Source organism: Capricornis sumatraensis, chromosome 4 (genome assembly GCF_032405125.1).
Source record: "Capricornis sumatraensis isolate serow.1 chromosome 4, serow.2, whole genome shotgun sequence".
Lineage (NCBI taxonomy): Eukaryota > Metazoa > Chordata > Mammalia > Artiodactyla > Bovidae > Capricornis > Capricornis sumatraensis.
Window position 1 is genome coordinate 132,487,149 of NC_091072.1, and position 19,767 is coordinate 132,506,915.

A 19,767-nucleotide genomic window follows, 5' to 3' on the forward strand; every position below is an offset into this window, starting at 1 on the left:
TTCCACCGGGACTAAATTTATCCATTCAAGAGCGTGAGAGTCCAAAGGGTTGAAGACGGCCAGGTTTCAGAAATAACGCAGCCTCTCTGTGCAAGAGTCTTTAAGCCCGGAGGCTAGCAGTGATCGCGGCCGCCTTAGCGGCCAGAAGGTGACCTCCTCAATTAGGCCGAGGGAGGGCGTGGGCGCACCCTAGCCCTTGTCCTTGAAGAGGATTGAGCGAGCCGAGGGGAGGGGTGGGCGGTGCTCGGGTTTCCAATCACAATAGAGGAAGCTCGGAGGCGGCCAAGGGGCGGGTCCCGCCTGCTCTTCCTCCCTCCTTGCGGATCCTGCGCCGGAGGAGACGCACGCTGCTGACTTTGTCTTCGAGCAGCCCTTACCACTCTCTGGAGAACTTTCTCTCCCCTGGTAGGTTTCAGCTGGGACCCTGCATCCTGGCTCTGCGAAAAGACCTGGTGGGACCGGTGCAGCAAGACTCAGCGGGGGAAGGACCAGGAAGGACATCTGAGCTCGCGGGCCTGGAGCCCTGAGCATCCGGATCGGGTTGGGGCGGGGGCCCTGCCCCGGGGCTGGGGGACCCGACGGAGCCGAGGGCCTGCGTCCGATCTCTGGGCCGTGTCGGCCGCTCATCGCAGCTCCCGGCCAGCCTGTGCGCTCCTGGGGGACGGATTCGTTGCACTTGCGGCTACATCCCGGTTCTACGTGTCCTTGATGGGTTCATGGCGGCCGCATCACCCTCGGTGCCTGCTGGCGGGCGCCCGAACACGTGCCGGAGGAGCCGCGGGAGGGAGAAGGGGCCAGGCGACCCGGGAAGCTGGGGCTGGGGTGGTTGTTGGCGCCCACCACCTCGGGCCTGGAGAAGTGCCCGGCTTTTCGGGGATGAGAATGAAGGATGATCTTGGCCCTGCCCTTAGCCTCTCCCCAGCCCTTCCTAGAGCGATGGGCCGGCTCGTTTCTGGCCTTTTTTTCCCTTGATGCTTCGGATGCTGTTTATTTACCAGCTTTGGGTGTTGAGACTTTAGAAAGGCCTAGACTTTTCCCCGCTGGAGACCTTCTCTGGGGAGATGCGTGGTGGCTGCCTCCCCTGGTGACCTGAGCTCAGCGCTGCGGCGCGAAGAGGAAGAGGTGGCCCGTGGGCGGCCGGCAGGCACTGCGGGCTGGAGGGATGGAGAGGGGGAGGGGAGAGCCGGCTCTCAATGGAGGAATTGCAGGGCAAAAATTGGCTGTTTAAAAGGTTAGAATCGAGATAGTCTGCAAAGCGGAGCTTTGTTCTGAACTTAAGGCACGGGTTCTTTTCTGGCGACTTATATCCACAGAAGAGGCAGGAGCATGGGGATGAAAAAGACCAAATATCGAGTATCTTTACCCTGGTTTCATTCTTTGCCCTTAAAAGCCTCCGCTAATCTTGAGACAGGCCTGTGTATGATATAAAACATTTTCTTGTCATGTCTTACAACCCTATTAAAGAACCCCTGTTATAGAAAAAAAAAAATTAAATCACATGTCTGTAGAAAGATCTGAAAGAAAATCTGTACTGGCTTAAGCCTCTACAATGTCATTTCTGAAATTCCCCAGATAGTTTAAAAGGTCTGTCTGATCAACCAGTCTGTATTTCTAGAGCAGTCTTTCTGGATTTTTATTTTACACTGCTTTGCTGGATCCTCTCTATACCTAGAAGATCTTAAACCAATTAGTGAAAATGCCATGATGAAGAGAAACTTCGTTTGTATTTCAGTTCGGCAGGAGAGGCAGCATTCAATTCTTCGGATTCTGCTCAACTGCTCAAAATGCAGGACGTGTAAATTTCACTACAAGGTCATCTATTTGTGGAAACATTTGCGCACCATTGTATATTTCATTTTCCTCTAGCATCCAGGAGAAAACTGCCAATGTGCTTTGGAAAGGCAAAATAATCTCCCAGTATAGACCCTAATTATTGGGGGGGGGAATCGTTTTGGGGGGGAAAATAGCTATAGAAGAAAACAGTTGTCTCCAAATTCAAGTAACTTTATTCCAACTAGGAGTCTTACTGACTCTTGCCTAATATATACAATTACTCAACCAGGTTTTGTTACTTAGTCCTTTGCAGATGAGAAACAAAAAAAGACTGGGAAGCAGCAGTACCATTTGAAAGAGGGACCTTGCCCTGCCACGTGGCTGTCTGCAGCAAAAGTAAAAGGCAGACACAAATAATAGACATTTTAGTGGGTTATAATCATAAATGATACTTAATTTTGAAGAAAGGGCTTTTAAAAAAATATCATCTGAATCCTTTTTAAGAATGCAGGTTGATACAATAAGTTTCACCATTTGTTTTATTTATCCAGAAAACTCACCTGATAACCTGATGACACAGATACAATTGGTGTTACCTGTATAAATGCTTCCTAACAGTTTTTTTTTTACTTTATTTTTTTTTATTTTTATTTTTCTTACTTTAATAGCTAGAAAGAAACTGACTCAAAGGCTGGTGTTTTCCTTATGTGGTCCCCTTGGGGAAAATATGTATTGAGTATCTACCCACCTTCCAGTAAGCTTCCAAGGCACACTAAAAGGAGTTCAGAGTAATAATTTTTACAGATTTTATGCAAACGTTATTTGTCACTATTTTGTCGTCAGTGTATTTATTGAAGCACACATTGTATGTCCAGTACACTGACAAATTTTAAGTGGGACCTCAGTAGAAGAAAATAGACAAACCAGTTGGTCCCTATCTTCTAAGAGTGATAATAACTATTGGTAGTGGAAATTATATTCATAAGTAGCTCTTTTAGACCAAGCTTAAATATGGGTTAATACTGGGCCCTAACTTAAATAAATATTTTGTAGGGAGCATGGAAGCCAGTCAGCTAATCTAAATATAAATGTTGTTTATCCAGTAAATGAATAGCCACAAGGCTGTTATTACAGCTTTGTTAAATACTGCTAGATGATCATAGGCTGAAGAGAAGAACCCAAACTCGAATGGGCTTCATGGAGATTTTTATCTTTAAATTTTTGTTAGTGGGTCACATTTTTTCTTAAAGAAACTCTATGTTCTAGAATACCATTAAGCTCATTTAAAATGTGTTTCAATTCAAACTTGCAACTGTAACATTACAAGTTCTCCTTCCTGTTTCTCAGGTGGATACATGTATCATATTTTGATTTTCTTTCAGGGCACAATGGCAACTCTTAAGGAAAAACTGATTGCACCAGTTGCCGGAGAAGAGGGAGCGATCCCAAACAATAAGATCACTGTAGTGGGTGTTGGACAAGTTGGTATGGCGTGTGCCATCAGCATTCTGGGAAAGGTACTTTTCATCATGTGTATGCAATCTCTTTAGGCTTTTGAGAACTTGATTGTATCTTTAAAAGGTGTTAGTTTGTTTTTTCCTGAAAATTTTAAAATAAGTTGTAGACCTGGTGATACTTTATCTTTAAACACATTAGCAAATATTTCCTGAGAGAATGACATTCTTATCTGATACAATAGACTTAAACTGTACTCAGTAATACTGATTAAGCACTATTATCTACTATACAGTACCCAGATTATAGTTCTCCAGTTATCAGAATCATACTTTTTCTCCCCTAGTCCAAGATCATATTTTCATATACTTGTCATGTCTCTTTATTCTTCCTTAACCTGGAACTTAGCCTTTCTTCATCTCTCACGTTACTGGTAAGTTTGTAGAGACATCAGTTTTGTAGGATACCCCTCGATTTATGTTGGTCTGATGTTTGTAACTGAGTTCAGGTTATATTTGGGGGTGACATTATGACCAGGTGATGGCCTGTGCTTCACAATGCATCACATCAAGAGGTGTGTAATGTTATCTTGCCTCGTTATCGGCACGGTTGCTTTTTGAGGTCATGGAAATATCCTATATTATTCCCCTCAAACCTTCACTCAGTTGTTTAATTTTAAAGTAATTTCAAATTTACAGAAAATTTGCAAGAATATCTTTTAAAAAGTAAAACTTCCACATTCACTTCACCCAGATTTACCAATTCTTAATGTATTTCTGTTTGTGTGTGCACACAAGTATGTACCTGTGTGTATGGATGTATGCATGTGTGTGCACATGTGCATATGGGGCTTTTTTCCTGAACCCTTTGACAATAAATGCAGATGTGCCCTTCATTTCCTTCTGAGTACTTTTCCTCGGAATAGGACATATTCTAACATAATCAGTTCGGTTATCAACATCCAAAGCTTTAATACTAATAACATGCTTCTAACACCTTCCACTCCTCTAGATTATATTTCCCCACATACCTCCATAGACTTTTAGTTTGTCTCCTCTCTTTTTATTCATTGAACTGATCCATATACTTTCTGAAGGCTGTCTTAAATATTTTTTAGGGGGAACCCCTGCCTCAAAAACTGCTGCTGGGCATTCGGTAGAACACACTGTCTTTTTGTGTTGTATACAAAGGCTGCTGGAATAACTCCTAGCCGAACATATTTCTGTCTACAAAATTTAGATTCTAAAGGAACAAATTCTGAATCTTCAGAATTTTTTCACTGAGGAAAAAATCATCGGAGAGATCAACTAAAATGTGTAGTGTGCGCCAATTGAAGTTTTATTCTTTTGCATTTTTTCTAGCTAGTTTAATTGACTGGGTTTCCCTAATTTAGGAGAATAGCTGCTCCCCAAATTACAGGGGAATTAAATAATCACAATTTAATGTTTACCGTTCATACCAATAAAAATGGAAAAAATATTCCAGCTTACTTTTCTTTTAAAATATTTACATATGTAACATATTTTAAGTGCTTTGTTTAAAATGCTTTATTTAAACAGTCATCTCAATAAATGGAAACTGTTCATATCCTGTTTCCAGATACAGTATTTGAGCCCGGACTCTGAACTCTTAACCACAGTAACTCTGCCATTTCTTTTTATGCTAGTATTGGGGCAATTAAAGACAATTTTTTTTTTTTTTTTAAGTATAGTTGGTTTACAATGTTGTGCTAGTTTCAAATGTGCAGCAAACTGATTCAGTTATACATATATATATGTATAAGTATATTCTTTTCCAGGTTCTTTCTCATTATAGAATATTAAGGATTTTCTATTCCTTAAGCTAAACTCAAAGCTTGGACTTTTTAGGAAATCAGCAATATATCTGAGATATCATGATTCTCTCAGAACCTCTCTGATTCTTTTAATTGTAAATTTAAAGTCCTCTTTGATAAATAATGTAATTGAGACTCTGCTGTTATATAATACTTTGGCCCAATTCAAGTGCTTGAGAACCAACCAGGCCCCTAGCACAGTAGGAATCTTTCAGCTGAGCTTCTGTGAAGGAAGGACTGCCTTGTTCAAAGACCATTTTACTAATTAAAAATGTTTAAATCTTGTAACGGGAAAGGATTAGAGTCAAAGTTGTTATTACTATTTGTAAGGATTATAAGCCCCACTCCTTTAATAAGAAAGATACCCAAAGAGAGAGAGAGAGAAAGGGAACTAGCCAATTCTATTTTGTTAAGTATCTATATGTTACCTTATTCCTCTACAAAATTTCTAGGGAATGTTGTCATCTCTATACTACTGGTGGAAAAACACAAACTCAGAAAGATCAAGTGCCTTGATTAAGATCTCAGAGATCTTACATCCCTGGTGTGGTTTTCAGAGGATACAGAATGCTTTGGTCCAGAAAGGGGATGAGCTAGGGCATCAGACTGGTTGAGAAGGTCTGTACCTTGACTGGGCCCATGGAGGCACCAGAGTCCGACCTCCACCGTGACAAAGATGCTGATGTTTTCTGCCTCTCTTGCCCATTTTCCACATCCTAATTGCCAACATGGAAACCATAGTGAGCTTTGATAAAAATAGCTCCCCTGCTTAGAACTGCACACATAAATGAAATACAGGGAGGATCTTTCCCTGCCTGTCTCGCAGAGCAAGGCAGGGTGCGCACCTCCAGGGGGTACCATTCAGAATGTTGTGGATTCCTTCCAGTGCTGTGTGGTGGCTGCTGCCACCTCTGACTTCGTCTCTTACCTTCTCCCCTCTTCAAAGCACTCAGATCATCATGGCTTCAGTAGTAGCCACTCAGTCGTGTCCAACTCTTTGCAATCCCAAGGACTATAGCCCACCAGGCTCCTCTGTCCATGGAATTCTCCAGGCGAGAAAACTGGAGTGGGTTGCCATTTCCTTCTCCAGGGAATCTTCCCAACCCAGGGATCGAACCTAGGTCTGCTACACTGCAGGCAGATTATTTACTGTCTGAGCCGCCAAGGAACCCTATGGCTTAAACCCTTTCATTTTTAAAAAGTATTATTAGAATTATTTTATTTATTTGCCTGTGTCAGGGCTTAGTTGCAGCCTGCAGGGTCTTTTGTTGTGGCCTAGGCTCTCTAGTTGTGGCACATAGGCTCTGGATTGCACAGGCTCAGTAGTTGAAGTGCATGAGCTTCGTGACTGTGTGGCCTGTGGGATTTTAGTTCCCTGACCAGGGATCGAACCTGCACCCCCTGCATGGGAGACGGATTCTTAACTACCAGGGAAGTCCCTTAAACCCTTTTAGAACTTGATTTCCCTTCCCCTGGAATGACTGCCTTGGATCATCAGAGTTAACTCCCTCCTGTCATTCATATCAGGCCTTTGCATACTGGTCTTCCTTGATCATCCAATACCAAGTAAGCTTCCTTCCATTTCCTTTAACTTCACTCTGCTTTGCACTGTTTATAGCATTTCCATGATCAGAACCATCTTAAATTGTTGGCTTCACTCCTCTCCTCTTCCTGGTACATTCCATGAGAGCAGGAACCTTGTCAGATTTGTTCATTACTATATTCCTCACTTGGAGAAGGCAATGGCACCCGACTCCAGTACTCTTGCCTGGAAAATCCCATGGACGGAGGAGCCTGGTGGGCTGCAGTCCATAGGGTCGCTAAGAGTCAGACACGACTGAGCAACTTCCCTTTCACTTTTCACTTTGATGCTTTGGAGAAGGCAATGGCACCCGACTCCAGTATTCTTGCCTGGAAAATCCCATGGACGAAGGAGCCTGGTGGGCTGTAGTCCATGGGATCACGACTGAGCAACTTCCCTTTCACTTTTCACTTTGATGCTTTGGAGAAGGCAATGGCATCCGACTCCAGTATTCTTGCCTGGAAAATCCCATGGACGAAGGAGCCTGGTGGGCTGTAGTCCATGGGGTCACGACTGAGCAACTTCCCTTTCACTTTTCACTTTGATGCTTTGGAGAAGGAAATGGCAACCCACTCCAGTATTCTTGCCTGGAGAATCCCAGGGACCGGGGAGCCTGGTGGGCTGTAGTCCATGGGGTCACGACTGAGCAACTTCCCTTTCACTTTTCACTTTGATGCTTTGGAGAAGGAAATGGCAACCCACTCCAGTATTCTTGCCTGGAGAATCCCAGGGACCGGGGAGCCTGGCGGGCTGCCGTCTGTGGGGTTGCACAGAGTCGGACACGACTGAAGCGACTTAGCAGCAGCAGCAGCATATTCCTCACTAGTAGAATAATGCCTGGCACATTGAGTAGTGAACATGTATTAAATAGTGGATATTCCTCTTACTAACAAATGGCACAATGTCTGGTCAAATTGTGATCAGAGCTTTTCCCTTTTCATGTTTTCTCCTGTCACCCCTACTAATCATAAGGTATGTGCTTTGGCTGCCAAGACCCCATCACGTTGTCAAGGTCATATAGAGTGTCCCTGTGATTATTCTACCCTTAGCCTCTGACCAGCTGTTTTTGGTTTGAGTGTCTGTCAGTCCGCTGTAATCACATTCTTCTACAAACACAACGTACAGAGCAATGTAATTACAGACATACTGCAAAGTAGCTTTTGCAGTGTAAGACTTGGCCTGAAAGTGAAGCTTAATTAGAATTTGGTGTTTGTACAATAATAGACAGGCTAATGGAACGGACTCAAGACCCAGACACAAAACCAAAGAATATTTAACACAAGGTGACATGCCAGAGAAGAAAAACAAATTATTGAATAAGTGGTGCTTGTCCATTTAGCTATTTGGAAAAAGTTATACCTTTTCCTCCCACAAAATGTTATGCAGACAGACTAAACACTTGAATATAAAATGCAGAATGCAGCCATCAAATATTAAGGCACTGGTAGCAGAGTTGGATGTGATTTAGCAACTAAACAGCAACAAAAACAACAGTTGGCTAGCTCAGGGACCAAGAGGTAGGTTGTGGCTATGACTGATCCACACAGGACTTAGATTAAGAGATAATTTTTTTATTTTTTTTGGCCAACCCATCCAGCATTCAGGATCTTAGTTTCTCGACCAGGGTTTGAACCTGGGTCCACTATAGTGGAAGTACAGAGTCTTAACCACTAAACCACCAGGAAAAGTCCAAAGAGACGATTTTTGTCTTATGTTAAATAGGCTATCAACAAATATTGTTCCTGGCTTCTAACTGACCTTGTTCCTCAATGAGTTAGTGCTTTTGCAGTTAATCTAAGCCTTGATATATTGATCACTTTAAAATATGTAGCTTAAGTGGAATATACATGTGGTAAATTCATTGGCTAGTATACACTATGTGAATACAGAAAGATTTACTTAAGCCCAAGTGTCAGTACTTAGTCACACATCTTCGTTTGCCTGCCTCCCACTGGGAGGATATTCAAGTTGCATAAATGCAGCTAAATTCAGCGCTGTAATTATTTTCTCCAAGTGTTGGATCTCTTCCTTCCTTGCCAGCTGACTATGCACTTCTCCGCCAATTCTCTACCCACTGAAACAAAACAGAGGATCTGAGATCCTATGACATCCTTTTCCACTTAAGCCCCAAATTGTTGTGCCCCTTGACTTCAACAGTGCACATGTGATGTCCCCAAAATAAGAGTGACATCCCCAGTACTTGGCACCTGAAAGGAAAGGTTATGAAGTTCTCTGGAGTGAATTTAGGGCTCCAGAAACACAAGCGAAGGCTTTGTGTGATCTTGCAGAGGAACGAAACCATTTTAAGTGTTAAAAACATGTGTTAGTGAAAAGGGGTGAACATTAATGCCTGCATTTGACATACATGGAAGGAGAAAATACTTGACAGGGAAGCCTGGCGTGCGGTAGTCCATGGGGTCACGAAAGAGTTGAACACGACTCTGTGACTGAGCAGCAACAAAGCAACCCCCAGTTCATAAAAGGGTCCTTTGAAGTTGGCAAGTGAGTCAACTGCTTGGAACTAAGAATGCGTTCCAGTCACATGGAAGTTTGAGTCTCAGAGAAACCCTCCCAAGCAAGCCTACTGTAGCTCGCTGCTTCAGGCCAGCTGACACTGGTTTTCTAGAAACAGGTGACAGTCTTTATTCCTGAGCTCCTACCTGGAGCAGGACCTGCTTTGCTGGCAAGTTAACTGGGTCAAGTTTTCTTATTGGCCCCCTCACCTCTCTTCCTCTGTCTCTCTGCTGCTCAGAGCCTTCCCGACCCCTCCCAATTCCACATGGATTATTCTATCTTAGCCTTCAAAGCACTTTCTGAACCTGAGTTACTTCATACTTTTTCCGCTTTACATAACTTATCAAACTATCCTTCACATATTAGACTAATTATTTTGCTAACAGCCTGAAAAGCAATAAAGGCCAGGATTTGGGTGATAGCTCAATGGGAAGGGTAATTACTTTTTTAAAGAGTTTATAGGGACTTCCCTGGTGGTCGAATGGTTAAGACTCCATGCTCCCACTGTAGGAGGCCTGGGTTTGACCCCTGGTTGGGGAACTAAGATCCCACGTGCTACAGGGCTGGTTGAAAATATAATTTATAAAAAAAAAATATAGAGTTTGTAATTACGAGTTTTCACAAGACAACTGATGTATTTATTTTTTAAGTTTTGGAGCCATGTTGCACAACGTGCAGGGTCTTAGTTCCCTGACCAGGGATCAAACCTGTGCCTTCTGCATTGGAGGCACGGCGTCTTAAAACCACTGTTAAAAGCTGAAAGGTTATTTAAACATAACTAGATCTCCGATTCAACGGAAAAGACTAATGTTGGGAAAGATTGAAGGCAAAAGGAGAAGGCGGTGGTAGAGAATTAGGTGGTTAGATAGCACCTCTGACTTAATGCACATGAATCTGGGCAAACTGCGGGAGATGGTGAAGGACAGGAAAGCCTGACATGCTTCAGTCCTGGGGTCACAGAGTCAGACACAGCTGAGCGACTGAACAACAGATCAAGAGCTCCCTTTTCCTGAGAAGAAAAGATTAAGAACTTGCTGAAAAGCAGACAGGATGATCGAGGGGATTACTTGGGATGATGGCACAAGAGGACAGTCGGAATAGAAAATAAGAAAACATTGAGACTGGCCAAGCTTGCCTTGAAAATGTATGGAGAATTCACTAGCCCTGGAGCCCTGTGCCCCTGACTCTTATCTTTCACCAGCAGGACGTTCAAGTTGGTCAGAGCCAACCTGAGGGTTCCTAGCTTCAAGCAGGCCTTCAAAGCCTGCTCTGAAGTGAACTCAGCCTCTTGTTTTAAATGAAATCTGCCCTCTCTAAATCCCTCCAAACTAAGAGTGACCTTCAGGATGGGCACAATGCCCAAGACTGTTTCTAGCTCTTTGTGAGTCTCTATTTTTTTACCATCGCCTCCCCTTTAATGTGAAGACTTGAGCACCCTGAGGCCACTGTTGAACCACAATACTTGCATGTTTACAGATTCTTAAAACAATTATATCAAGCTCATTGAATGTCCATTGAGTACTAGAGGTGAAATTCTTTAAAAAAAAAAAAAAGGTATCAAATATTGATAGTTCATTATTCAAAACATTTCATCATCAAACTGTTGAAAGCACACCTAATTCCATGGTAAAAATTCTTCCCTAAGTTTTTAGACATTGGGCATTTCCATTTCAAGGGTATTTGACTTAAATACTGTGAACTGAGGTGTCCTTGAGTGGCTTGGGGTCCTAACAGCTCTTTTTGTGTTTATAGTCTCTGACTGATGAGCTTGCTCTTGTGGATGTTTTGGAAGATAAACTCAAAGGAGAAATGATGGACCTGCAGCATGGGAGCTTATTCCTTCAGACACCGAAAATTGTGGCCGACAAAGGTAGGCTTCTTTCATGCCTGAAGTGAACAAATAATAAATTGATATCCTCACTCCCTGAGAGAAAACAGGTTTTCCCATCCTGGTGAATCTAATGTCAGCAGTTTCTTATTTCCTTCTAGGTCCAGTTCATCCTCAGGGACAATCATAATTGTTATCTCTGTAAAGCCTCCTCCTGGTGCCTTGCACATACACAGTGCATAACATTTCAGGAAATTGGATCCAAATGCTTACTTACAGAAACCTGAGAACAGGGATGTTTTAACTCTGAAGGAATATTTGTACAAAATAATTTGAGTGCCTCAAAGAAACTAAATAAATTTGTATTATAGCCATCTTTGTTCTGGATTAATGCATTTATGCAGTAATATGGCTGTGCCTACAGATATAGTAATGTCCAGCCTCCAAAATAATTTCTAACAGTACTACTGCTAATAGTGTGTATGTCAATCACTCAGTCATGTCCAACTCTTTGCAACCACATGGACTCCTCTGTAGAGCCCCAGGCTCCTCTGTCCATGGGATTTTCCAGGCAAGAATGCTGGAGTGGGTTGCCATTCCATTCTCCAGGGGATCTTCCCAACCCAGGGATCGAATCTAGGTCTCCTGCATTGCGGGCAGATTCTTTACCATCGGAGCCACAGGACAAGTCCACTACTTATAATAGCTGTTACTTATTGAATTATTAGCATTCTGGGTAGTGAAACTTGTTGCATGTCTCATCTTCACTGCAGCCCTGTGAAAAATGGGTCCTATTACCTCTGTTTTATGGAAGAGGAGGCTGATAAATTATTAGTAACTGTCAAAAGTCACATAGCAACATGGTTTAATTGTATAAGTCATCCATAAATATTGAGTCTAATGACCACATCAAATCAAAATATCTATAATTTGAGAAAGGATTCACTTGCTTGGGGAAAAAAATAAAATACTCTGTAGAGAAACTCATTGCTAAAAACAATAAGCTTCTTTAAAATATTGAGTATTAGAAATTAAATTCTAGCCAAAAACAAACACTTGAGTGCCTTCCTTTGCCTTCATAGACTGAATTAACATTACAAGTCTACAGTTACCTTCCAATTGCTTTTTTGGTGGGTGACTGCCAGTTGAACTTTGCACCCCCTGTTTATACTTTGTATTATTACTAACAATCCAGTATTCTGTAAAGCCAATAGAATTTTGAATCTGTTAGCAAGAAACATAATTTAGGGCTGTCTTTGTTTCCTGGGTTCATTTTCTGAGCCAGTGTTATGGTCAGAATGGTTCCACATCACTCAAGGAGGAAGAAGCTGTGGAACACTGGTGTTACAACTCAACACGTTATACAGAAAACAATTCTCACATACGTTCCATGAGCTTACGTATGTTTGGGTTCCTAGAGCATCTCATACGGCATGTTTTGATGCAGAGTTGTATGTGAAGTCCTTTTCTCCCCTCTCCTTCAAGATTACTCTGTCACTGCCAATTCCAAGATCGTGGTGGTAACTGCAGGAGTTCGCCAGCAAGAGGGGGAGAGCCGCCTGAATTTGGTGCAAAGGAACGTTAACGTCTTCAAGTTCATCATTCCTCAGATCGTCAAGTACAGTCCTGACTGCATCATCATTGTGGTTTCCAACCCAGGTATTGTGATGCCTTGAGGTTCAGTTCTGTTCAATTCAAGTACTTTGGGATTTTTTTTATTTTTTCCTTTTCCAACTTATAAAAAGTGTTTTCTGGTGTTTGGCCTAAGCAATTCACGTGTCTTCTGTTAATTGGCCACAGAGAGTGATGTTTGCAAAACCCCTGGCACGTTCCCAGGCCACATGCTGAAGAATGTGAGAAGAGTTTTATATAAAGCCGTTTCATCTCCTTTTTTTATCTGGGTCTATTGGAAAGTCTAAAAGGTTTTAAAGTTTTCTATCAAGATTATACTGGGATACAAAATGAAGCATTTGAATGTGGCTCCAGTTTGGAAGAAATATTTTAGCATATTTGACCTTCTGTTTTCCAGAAAATGCACTTTAGTCTTCTTATTTCTAAAATTCTTGAAAATTAAGTTGACTGATTTTTTTTTTTTAAGGAGTTAAAGCCATTAATTAGGTTTAAAGATGGAAAATAGCCTGTTGATGGACAAATACATGTTTAACATCAAATGTTGTAACTTAAAATTTCTGATTAGAAAGAATTGTATTTTTCAGCTCAAAGAGTCAAAATTCACTGTTTCACACTTCTTGTGCCTACAATTTGCCACCAAACTTACTTTTCATTGGTAAGCGCAGTAGATAAATATATTGCTAAATGGTAAAGCTGATTATCTCTGATACTTCACGTAGAGAAACATTGTAAGAGCCAGGAAAATCCTTACAATTTATGGGATATTGAGAGTTGGGAGCCAGCAAGACCATCTTGGCTTGGAGTTTCCTAGTCAACCTTGTATCTAAAATTTCTCATAAATAGAGAGTGGCAAATAGATGCAGAGCATGAGTGGCAAACAGCAGGCACATATGAAGTTGCTACTTCCTGTGCTTAAGGCAGACATTATGAACTGGTTATACAACTTTTCCAGGTATAGCTTCAAAGTCTTAAGTCTCCAGGGAGTCACTCCTACTGAGTCAGTGTTGCCAAGGAAGAGGTTATAATATCCAGGCCAAAATGACCTTAAAATATCTCATCCAGTGCCTGTATACGAGAGTGGAGGTGGAGACTTGCCTTCCTGGTGTGCACATTTTCCTACTTTTTACAGCTTACCCTGTATAAATGCTCTGATCTTCTCTAGCCTGGCAGATTTTACCTCTGTGCCACACCAGAATAAAGACTCTGTCATTAAATTCTTTCTGTTAAATACTAGAAAGTGCTAATACCCTATATTATAATAATTGTTTACTGAGTACTGTCTTGTTCCCAAAGGTAACTTTTAGCAGCGTGCCTTGGTTGCTTAGTAACCTATAGCTTTTGGTTTCTGAAAACAGTTGTTATATCCTGGAATGTTAGAATTGGAAGAAACTTAAGTGATGATCGAATTCAGCCCTTTTTCTCTTTCTTTCCATATATAGTAAGTTAATCTGCAAGACTCATATATTCTTGTTTTCAATGATAATGTAAATTAAAACCACAATATTGCATTTTCCATGTTTTACAATCTCTTGACTATACGGCTTAAAAGTTTTTCTTATCTTTCTAGCCCCAATGGTCCCTAATTATGAAAAGTCAAATATTCACATTTTTCTGGCCACATCTCATTTGGGGGATGGAGCAGAGGGGAGAGGAGAAAACCAGGGCACCACTGCTTGACATAGCAGTTAACATCAGTTTTGATGTACTTACATATATTATTTTTTTTAAATTGTAGTGGATATTCTCACATATGTTACCTGGAAACTAAGTGGATTACCCAAGCACCGTGTGATTGGGAGTGGATGTAACCTGGATTCTGCTAGATTTCGCTACCTTATGGCTGAAAAACTTGGCATTCATCCCAGCAGCTGCCACGGATGGATTTTGGGGGAACATGGCGACTCAAGCGGTAAAAAACAAAACAAAACACAGACAGTGTTTGCTGTGAACTTAGGATACTGTTCTTGCCATTCTGAATTTCTTGTTTGTTGGTTTTTAATTGTGGTTTATATTCTCACATACATCACATTATAGATAAGTAATTGTGAGAGAATACTTTGATACTGGCTAGGTAAATATCTGATTCCTTATCAGTTTTTTGCCTCATAAGTTTAGTATCCACTAATGATTCTTAGTTAAATATTATTTAGATAATAATGGTTTAAAAATGGTTAAAGATTATTACTGTGATAGTTTGAAACATTCTAATTCTATCATTTCATCTTAAACATTGAATATTATACATTGAATAGGCTTACTGTATAAAACTGTAAGAATCTAAGACATAATGATAATATTGGTTTTATTAAATCCACTTCTGCCCAATATGCAAGGGGCTGTTTTCTCCCTAAAGGTTAAGGTGTACATTTTTCTTTGAAAAATTAGTAGTGTAATTCTGGTAGAGTGAACTTTGGTACAGTAAGAATTGGGTCTTAAAATTATTGCTTATTTTTTTTTTAATATAAGCAGGCAGAAAAGTTCAGAATTCCTCAAACCCAGAGTTTAGGATAGTTCCGAACTAGAATCCCTCACGATTTCACAAACCCACAGAAAGGGAAGAATTTCATAACGCCTGTAAGTCTGACACAGCAATTCTGTTTGCATCAAAATGATTGAAAGGTAAAAGGTCAGATTTGAAGGCAAATGTTAGTCTCTGGGGGGAAGTGTATTGGAGTGAATTGTCATTGGAGCAGTTAGTGGATAACTTGCATCAAGGGAGAAATCTGGACTAAGAGAAGGAAAGATTTTTTAAAAACAATGTCAGAGATACAATGCTTATCTTTCCCCCACCCCCAATAGTGGCTGTGTGGAGCGGAGTGAATGTGGCAGGCGTTTCTCTCCAGGAACTGAATCCAGAAATGGGAACAGACAATGACAGTGAAAATTGGAAGGAAGTGCATAAGATGGTGGTTGAGAGGTAAGCGGGGGGAGGGAGCTTGATTTAAGACAAGTAATACCATCTTAGACAAAATCGAGAACACTTTCTATGGCTGCCTATTCAGATAAACTTTTTCCAAAATTCTGTTTTCCTCTTTTAAAAAAAAATTTACTCTTTTTTTTGTTTGAGGGAGAGTGGTTTTTTTCCCTTTTTTTTTCATTTGTTAATTATTTTTTTCTTTTAGATAGACTCAGCATAGCAAATATGCAGCTATTATCTTCTTAAAAAGGCAAGACTGACTACACTGGTCAAACTTGCTATGCTAGTGCCCCTAGGGAAAACAAATATTTTTCCAGAGAAATTCTGTTGTAATAGGAGTGAAACATGGAATTCACAGATGACAAAGATGGCTTATTTAGAAAAGTAAACCTAGGCACTGTTGTGTCATAATTGACTAAAATAATATTACTGATTGATTGTTAATAGTTTTCAAGCTATTAGCAATCAGTAGCTTGAACATTGATTCAGTGTCTCTCCACACTCAATCGAGGATGTCCCCTTTCCCCTGTTTTTTAAAACTGCCTTTTGTGACTAACCATTCTCTCTATGGCCCTCATATTTATCATAAAATAAAGTATCATTTTGGGCCAGAGTAAAGACTGTGGGATTAGATTGAAATTATGGGTCTTTTGACACTGTATAATATTGGGAAGCCATTTAACTTTTAAGCTGAATCTTAGTTTTCTCCTCCACAAAGTCTTAAGGTGTTTTTAAGTGTAACTGTTTTCTCAAATATGGAATCGTTTCATTTAGTTCAATTTTAAAGAGTTTTTTTTCCCCCCAAGAATTTGACCTGTATATGGAGAAAAAGGATCTTTAAAAAGTTGAAAGAGTTCTTAGGATTTCATTAAGATAAACCCAGTGTAACTCACCCAAGGTCTTTTAATTAGTGATAGATTGCATTAAGTCCCATTTTTCTAGTACTCAGTTACTCCTGCTACCTAATTCTCAAGTACAAGTGCCTTTGTGGGTTCAGAGTATATATAATTTGTGCTCAGATAGTTGTCTGCAAGGTTTTGACATCACTTTGCTCATAAGTTAGTTGGTCATAGTATTTTGGGTGACAGTAATTAGTGGCCTCAAAGGGACCTGAAAATCAAGGTGAAATTTGTCCTTTGAATGTGAATATGAAGGTTCTTTTACTTTCATTGTTCCCTGATTTTATTAATATCTTTGGAAATATTTGTGTTTATAAATAAGATTGGTTGCAAAATGTACCTGCTACCACTGTGATTTTTAAAATGGCTATTTATACAATAAACTACTTAAATTTGTCAAAGCATTTACATAGTACCAACCATGTAGTTTTAAAGTTTTAAATATTTTACATATATATTAACTCATTTAACAAACTTACGAAGCAGGTACCATTGTTACCCTTATTTTACAGAAGTGGACCCTGAGATAGGTAGTCTAAATAATGTTCTCAGGATGTCAGAGTTAAGAGACAGCAGGAATCAAACCACCAAAGCATCTGGTCAATTATCTCCTTTACGATTTTTTTTTTTTTTCTTAGTGCCTATGAAGTCATCAAGCTAAAAGGATATACCAACTGGGCTATTGGATTAAGTGTGGCCGATCTTATTGAATCCATGTTGAAAAATCTATCCAGGATTCACCCAGTGTCAACAATGGTGAAGGTAAACTGTTACAAAATATTAGGTGGTTTCTCATTGAGTATTCCATAAGTAGATTAATTTTAAGGATGAGATAATGTCTCAGTCCACAGTTATTTTTCATCTCAGCATTTTATGGAAACTTTACTGCTTTCTATCAGAAGCTTAGGCCAAAAGAGCAAAAGTTTATAGAAGCTGAGACATCAGATGCGTTTTTATAATTCCCCTTTGTATAATGTGCCAAATTAAATATTAACTCTGAGTCTTATTCAGCATATTCTTAGATGATCGTTTGAATAAGTTTAATAATTTCATTTCAAGTTGGTGTATTATAAACTATAGCTTGGCTTTGATGTATGTAGCACTTACACCTTAGCAAGTTTAGTTTAATTCAGAAGTTATGGAACAGTGAAGTAGGAATTGATTATTTTTAAATAAAGCTGAGATAACTGACTCATTTTCTGCAAGTCAACAGCAGGAGTGAAAAAGTAAGGGAGAAAATGCAGTAGACTGAAAGAAACAGAAGAGGAAAATACAGAAGTATTCGGGGGTAAATCATGGCATCAGGTGTTTTCAGGTGTTTTTTTTTGTTATTGTTGTTTGGCTTTTTGATACTATAGCAAAAAAAAAAATAAAAGCAAGTATGGCAAAATTGGATAATTGCCGAGTCCATATATAAAAATTTATTTCCCCCACTTTTGTGTATGTACAAAAACTTTCAGAGCTAATTTAAGAAAATATAAAACTCCCTTGATTAACATCCTAAAATAATTGTGTAATTAAATTGATCCTGTGAGTAAATTACTTAATACAAACCAGTACAGTGTTTGGGGAATTGTGTGATTTTTTTTTTTTTTTTTTTTTTCCCCCGCAGCAATTCTTGAGTATTCCAAGAATCTTGCCTTTGTGTGACTTCCAGTTACTTTCCTGGACCTTGTAGGTCAACTACTACTTAAAATCTTCTACTTAACTAAAGAATTTTCAGGATACTTAAAATTTCATGAAAAAAAGCTCAATAAGAACCACATTTGAATGTGATTCAATTTGAAGACATACAAGCAGAGAGGTGTCAATAAGTTTGATAAAGTACTTAAAAATTCTAGTTTTTTCATAGTGTCTATTTGTGTATTCTGTATATAAAATCAAATTTGAAATACAAATATTAAAGATAGATAGGCCTGTTGGTGATAAAAACTAAAGAAGGAGTTTATGCTTATCAAATTTCCTGCAAGTTATCCTGTTCAACCCCAGGACCTGCGGTTGGTCATTCTTACCCATGGTTTCATTTCTTAATCTTAGTGCTTTTCTTGTTCTGGCAGGGCATGTATGGCATTGAGAATGAAGTCTTCCTGAGCCTTCCATGTATCCTGAATGCTCGAGGGTTAACCAGTGTTATCAACCAGAAGCTGAAGGATGAAGAGGTTGCCCAACTCAAGAAAAGTGCAGATACCCTCTGGGGCATCCAAAAGGACCTAAAGGACCTGTGACTTCTGGCTGCAAGGCTGTAGAAACTTAAAACTACAATTTGATTAACCACAAGCCTTTAGTTTGCGTCCATGTACATGGAGCACAGTTCGCTTTTGTCTTCCTAAGTCTGTGAATCTGGGCTCCCAGAATCAAAGCCCATGCTTGCTTTAATACTTGCAAGACGAGTCCTTGAACAAATAAAATAAACCACCTAGCGTAGTGTGCTCCTGTCTCTCGAATTCTTTAATTTCTAAGAGAATTCCATCTGTTTCTTTTTTTTTAAATAGTTCTTCCCCCATGTCATAAATTTTCCTTAAATTCTGTCATCTACATTTCATCCTGTACTTCTTCCATCAAACAGCACTACAATTCTTTGTCACAACATGTGCTGTGATTTTGTTGTCCTAAGAATATGTTACCACTGTTTTGTTTCAGTTATTTGAACTTGGCTGTGTCAGATCTTAACCATGACATGCAGGGTCATTATTGTGTCGTGCGGGATCTTTTGGTGCAGCACACAGACTCTAATTGTGGCTCACTGGTTTTACTGCCCCGTAGCATGTGGATCTTAGTTCCCCGACCAGGGATTGAACCTTCATTCCCTATATTATAAGGCAAATTCTTAACCACTGGACTGCCAGGGAAGTCTCAAGGTTTTTTTTTTTTTTTTTGAGAGTTTGGTTTCACAGCAAGATTGATGCAGAGATTTCCCATTAACACTTGCCCTTGTGTTTATGGGAAATCTGTCTATGAATATATGTATATGAACACATATTCGTAGCTGCCCCTCTTATCAGCATCACTCAGAGTGGTGTATTTGTTACAGTCAATGAACTAACATTGCTGTGACATCCAAAGCCCATCGTTTACATTACGGTTCAGTCTTGGTATGCATTCTGTGGGCCTGGTCAAACGTAAAGTGACATGTACCCAGTATTTTCACAACCCTGAAAATACTGAGGGTACCATTTTAGGTTTACCACTGAAGAAAGAACCAGTGAATGACATTTACAAAGAAGTCCATTTTATTTCTCAAAGGAAAAGCCTCTAAAACGGCTTTCTAAAATTGGGATTAACTTTGTTACAGTTGGTTCAATTTGATAATGACAAATGAAAATGGGCTGAATT

The 19,767-nt window shown here is 39.9% G+C and overlaps 1 protein-coding gene across 1 annotated transcript; it reads left to right on the plus strand.

Annotated features, from left to right (window-relative positions):
• Positions 1-280: 280 nt before the first annotated feature.
• On the plus strand, positions 281-18,848 carry LDHB (lactate dehydrogenase B). Its single transcript, XM_068971732.1, has 8 exons — positions 281-405; positions 3,156-3,290; positions 10,911-11,028; positions 12,472-12,645; positions 14,354-14,527; positions 15,418-15,535; positions 17,073-17,196; positions 18,492-18,848. The coding sequence occupies exons 2-8, from the start codon at positions 3,162-3,164 to the stop codon at positions 18,657-18,659; spliced, it is 1,005 nt and encodes a 334-aa protein (XP_068827833.1). The 5' UTR covers positions 281-405; positions 3,156-3,161; the 3' UTR covers positions 18,660-18,848.
• Positions 18,849-19,767: the final 919 nt, after the last annotated feature.

Excerpts from the sequence above, each read along its gene's own strand:
- LDHB (XM_068971732.1), top strand. The coding sequence starts at position 3,162 with ATGGCAACTCTTAAGGAAAAACTGATTGCACCAGTTGCCGGAGAAGAG. Across the intron at positions 11,029-12,471 it reads GAAAATTGTGGCCGACAAAG|ATTACTCTGTCACTGCCAAT; the intron begins GTAGGCTTCTTT and ends CTCTCCTTCAAG. Across the intron at positions 12,646-14,353 it reads CATTGTGGTTTCCAACCCAG|TGGATATTCTCACATATGTT; the intron begins GTATTGTGATGC and ends TTTAAATTGTAG.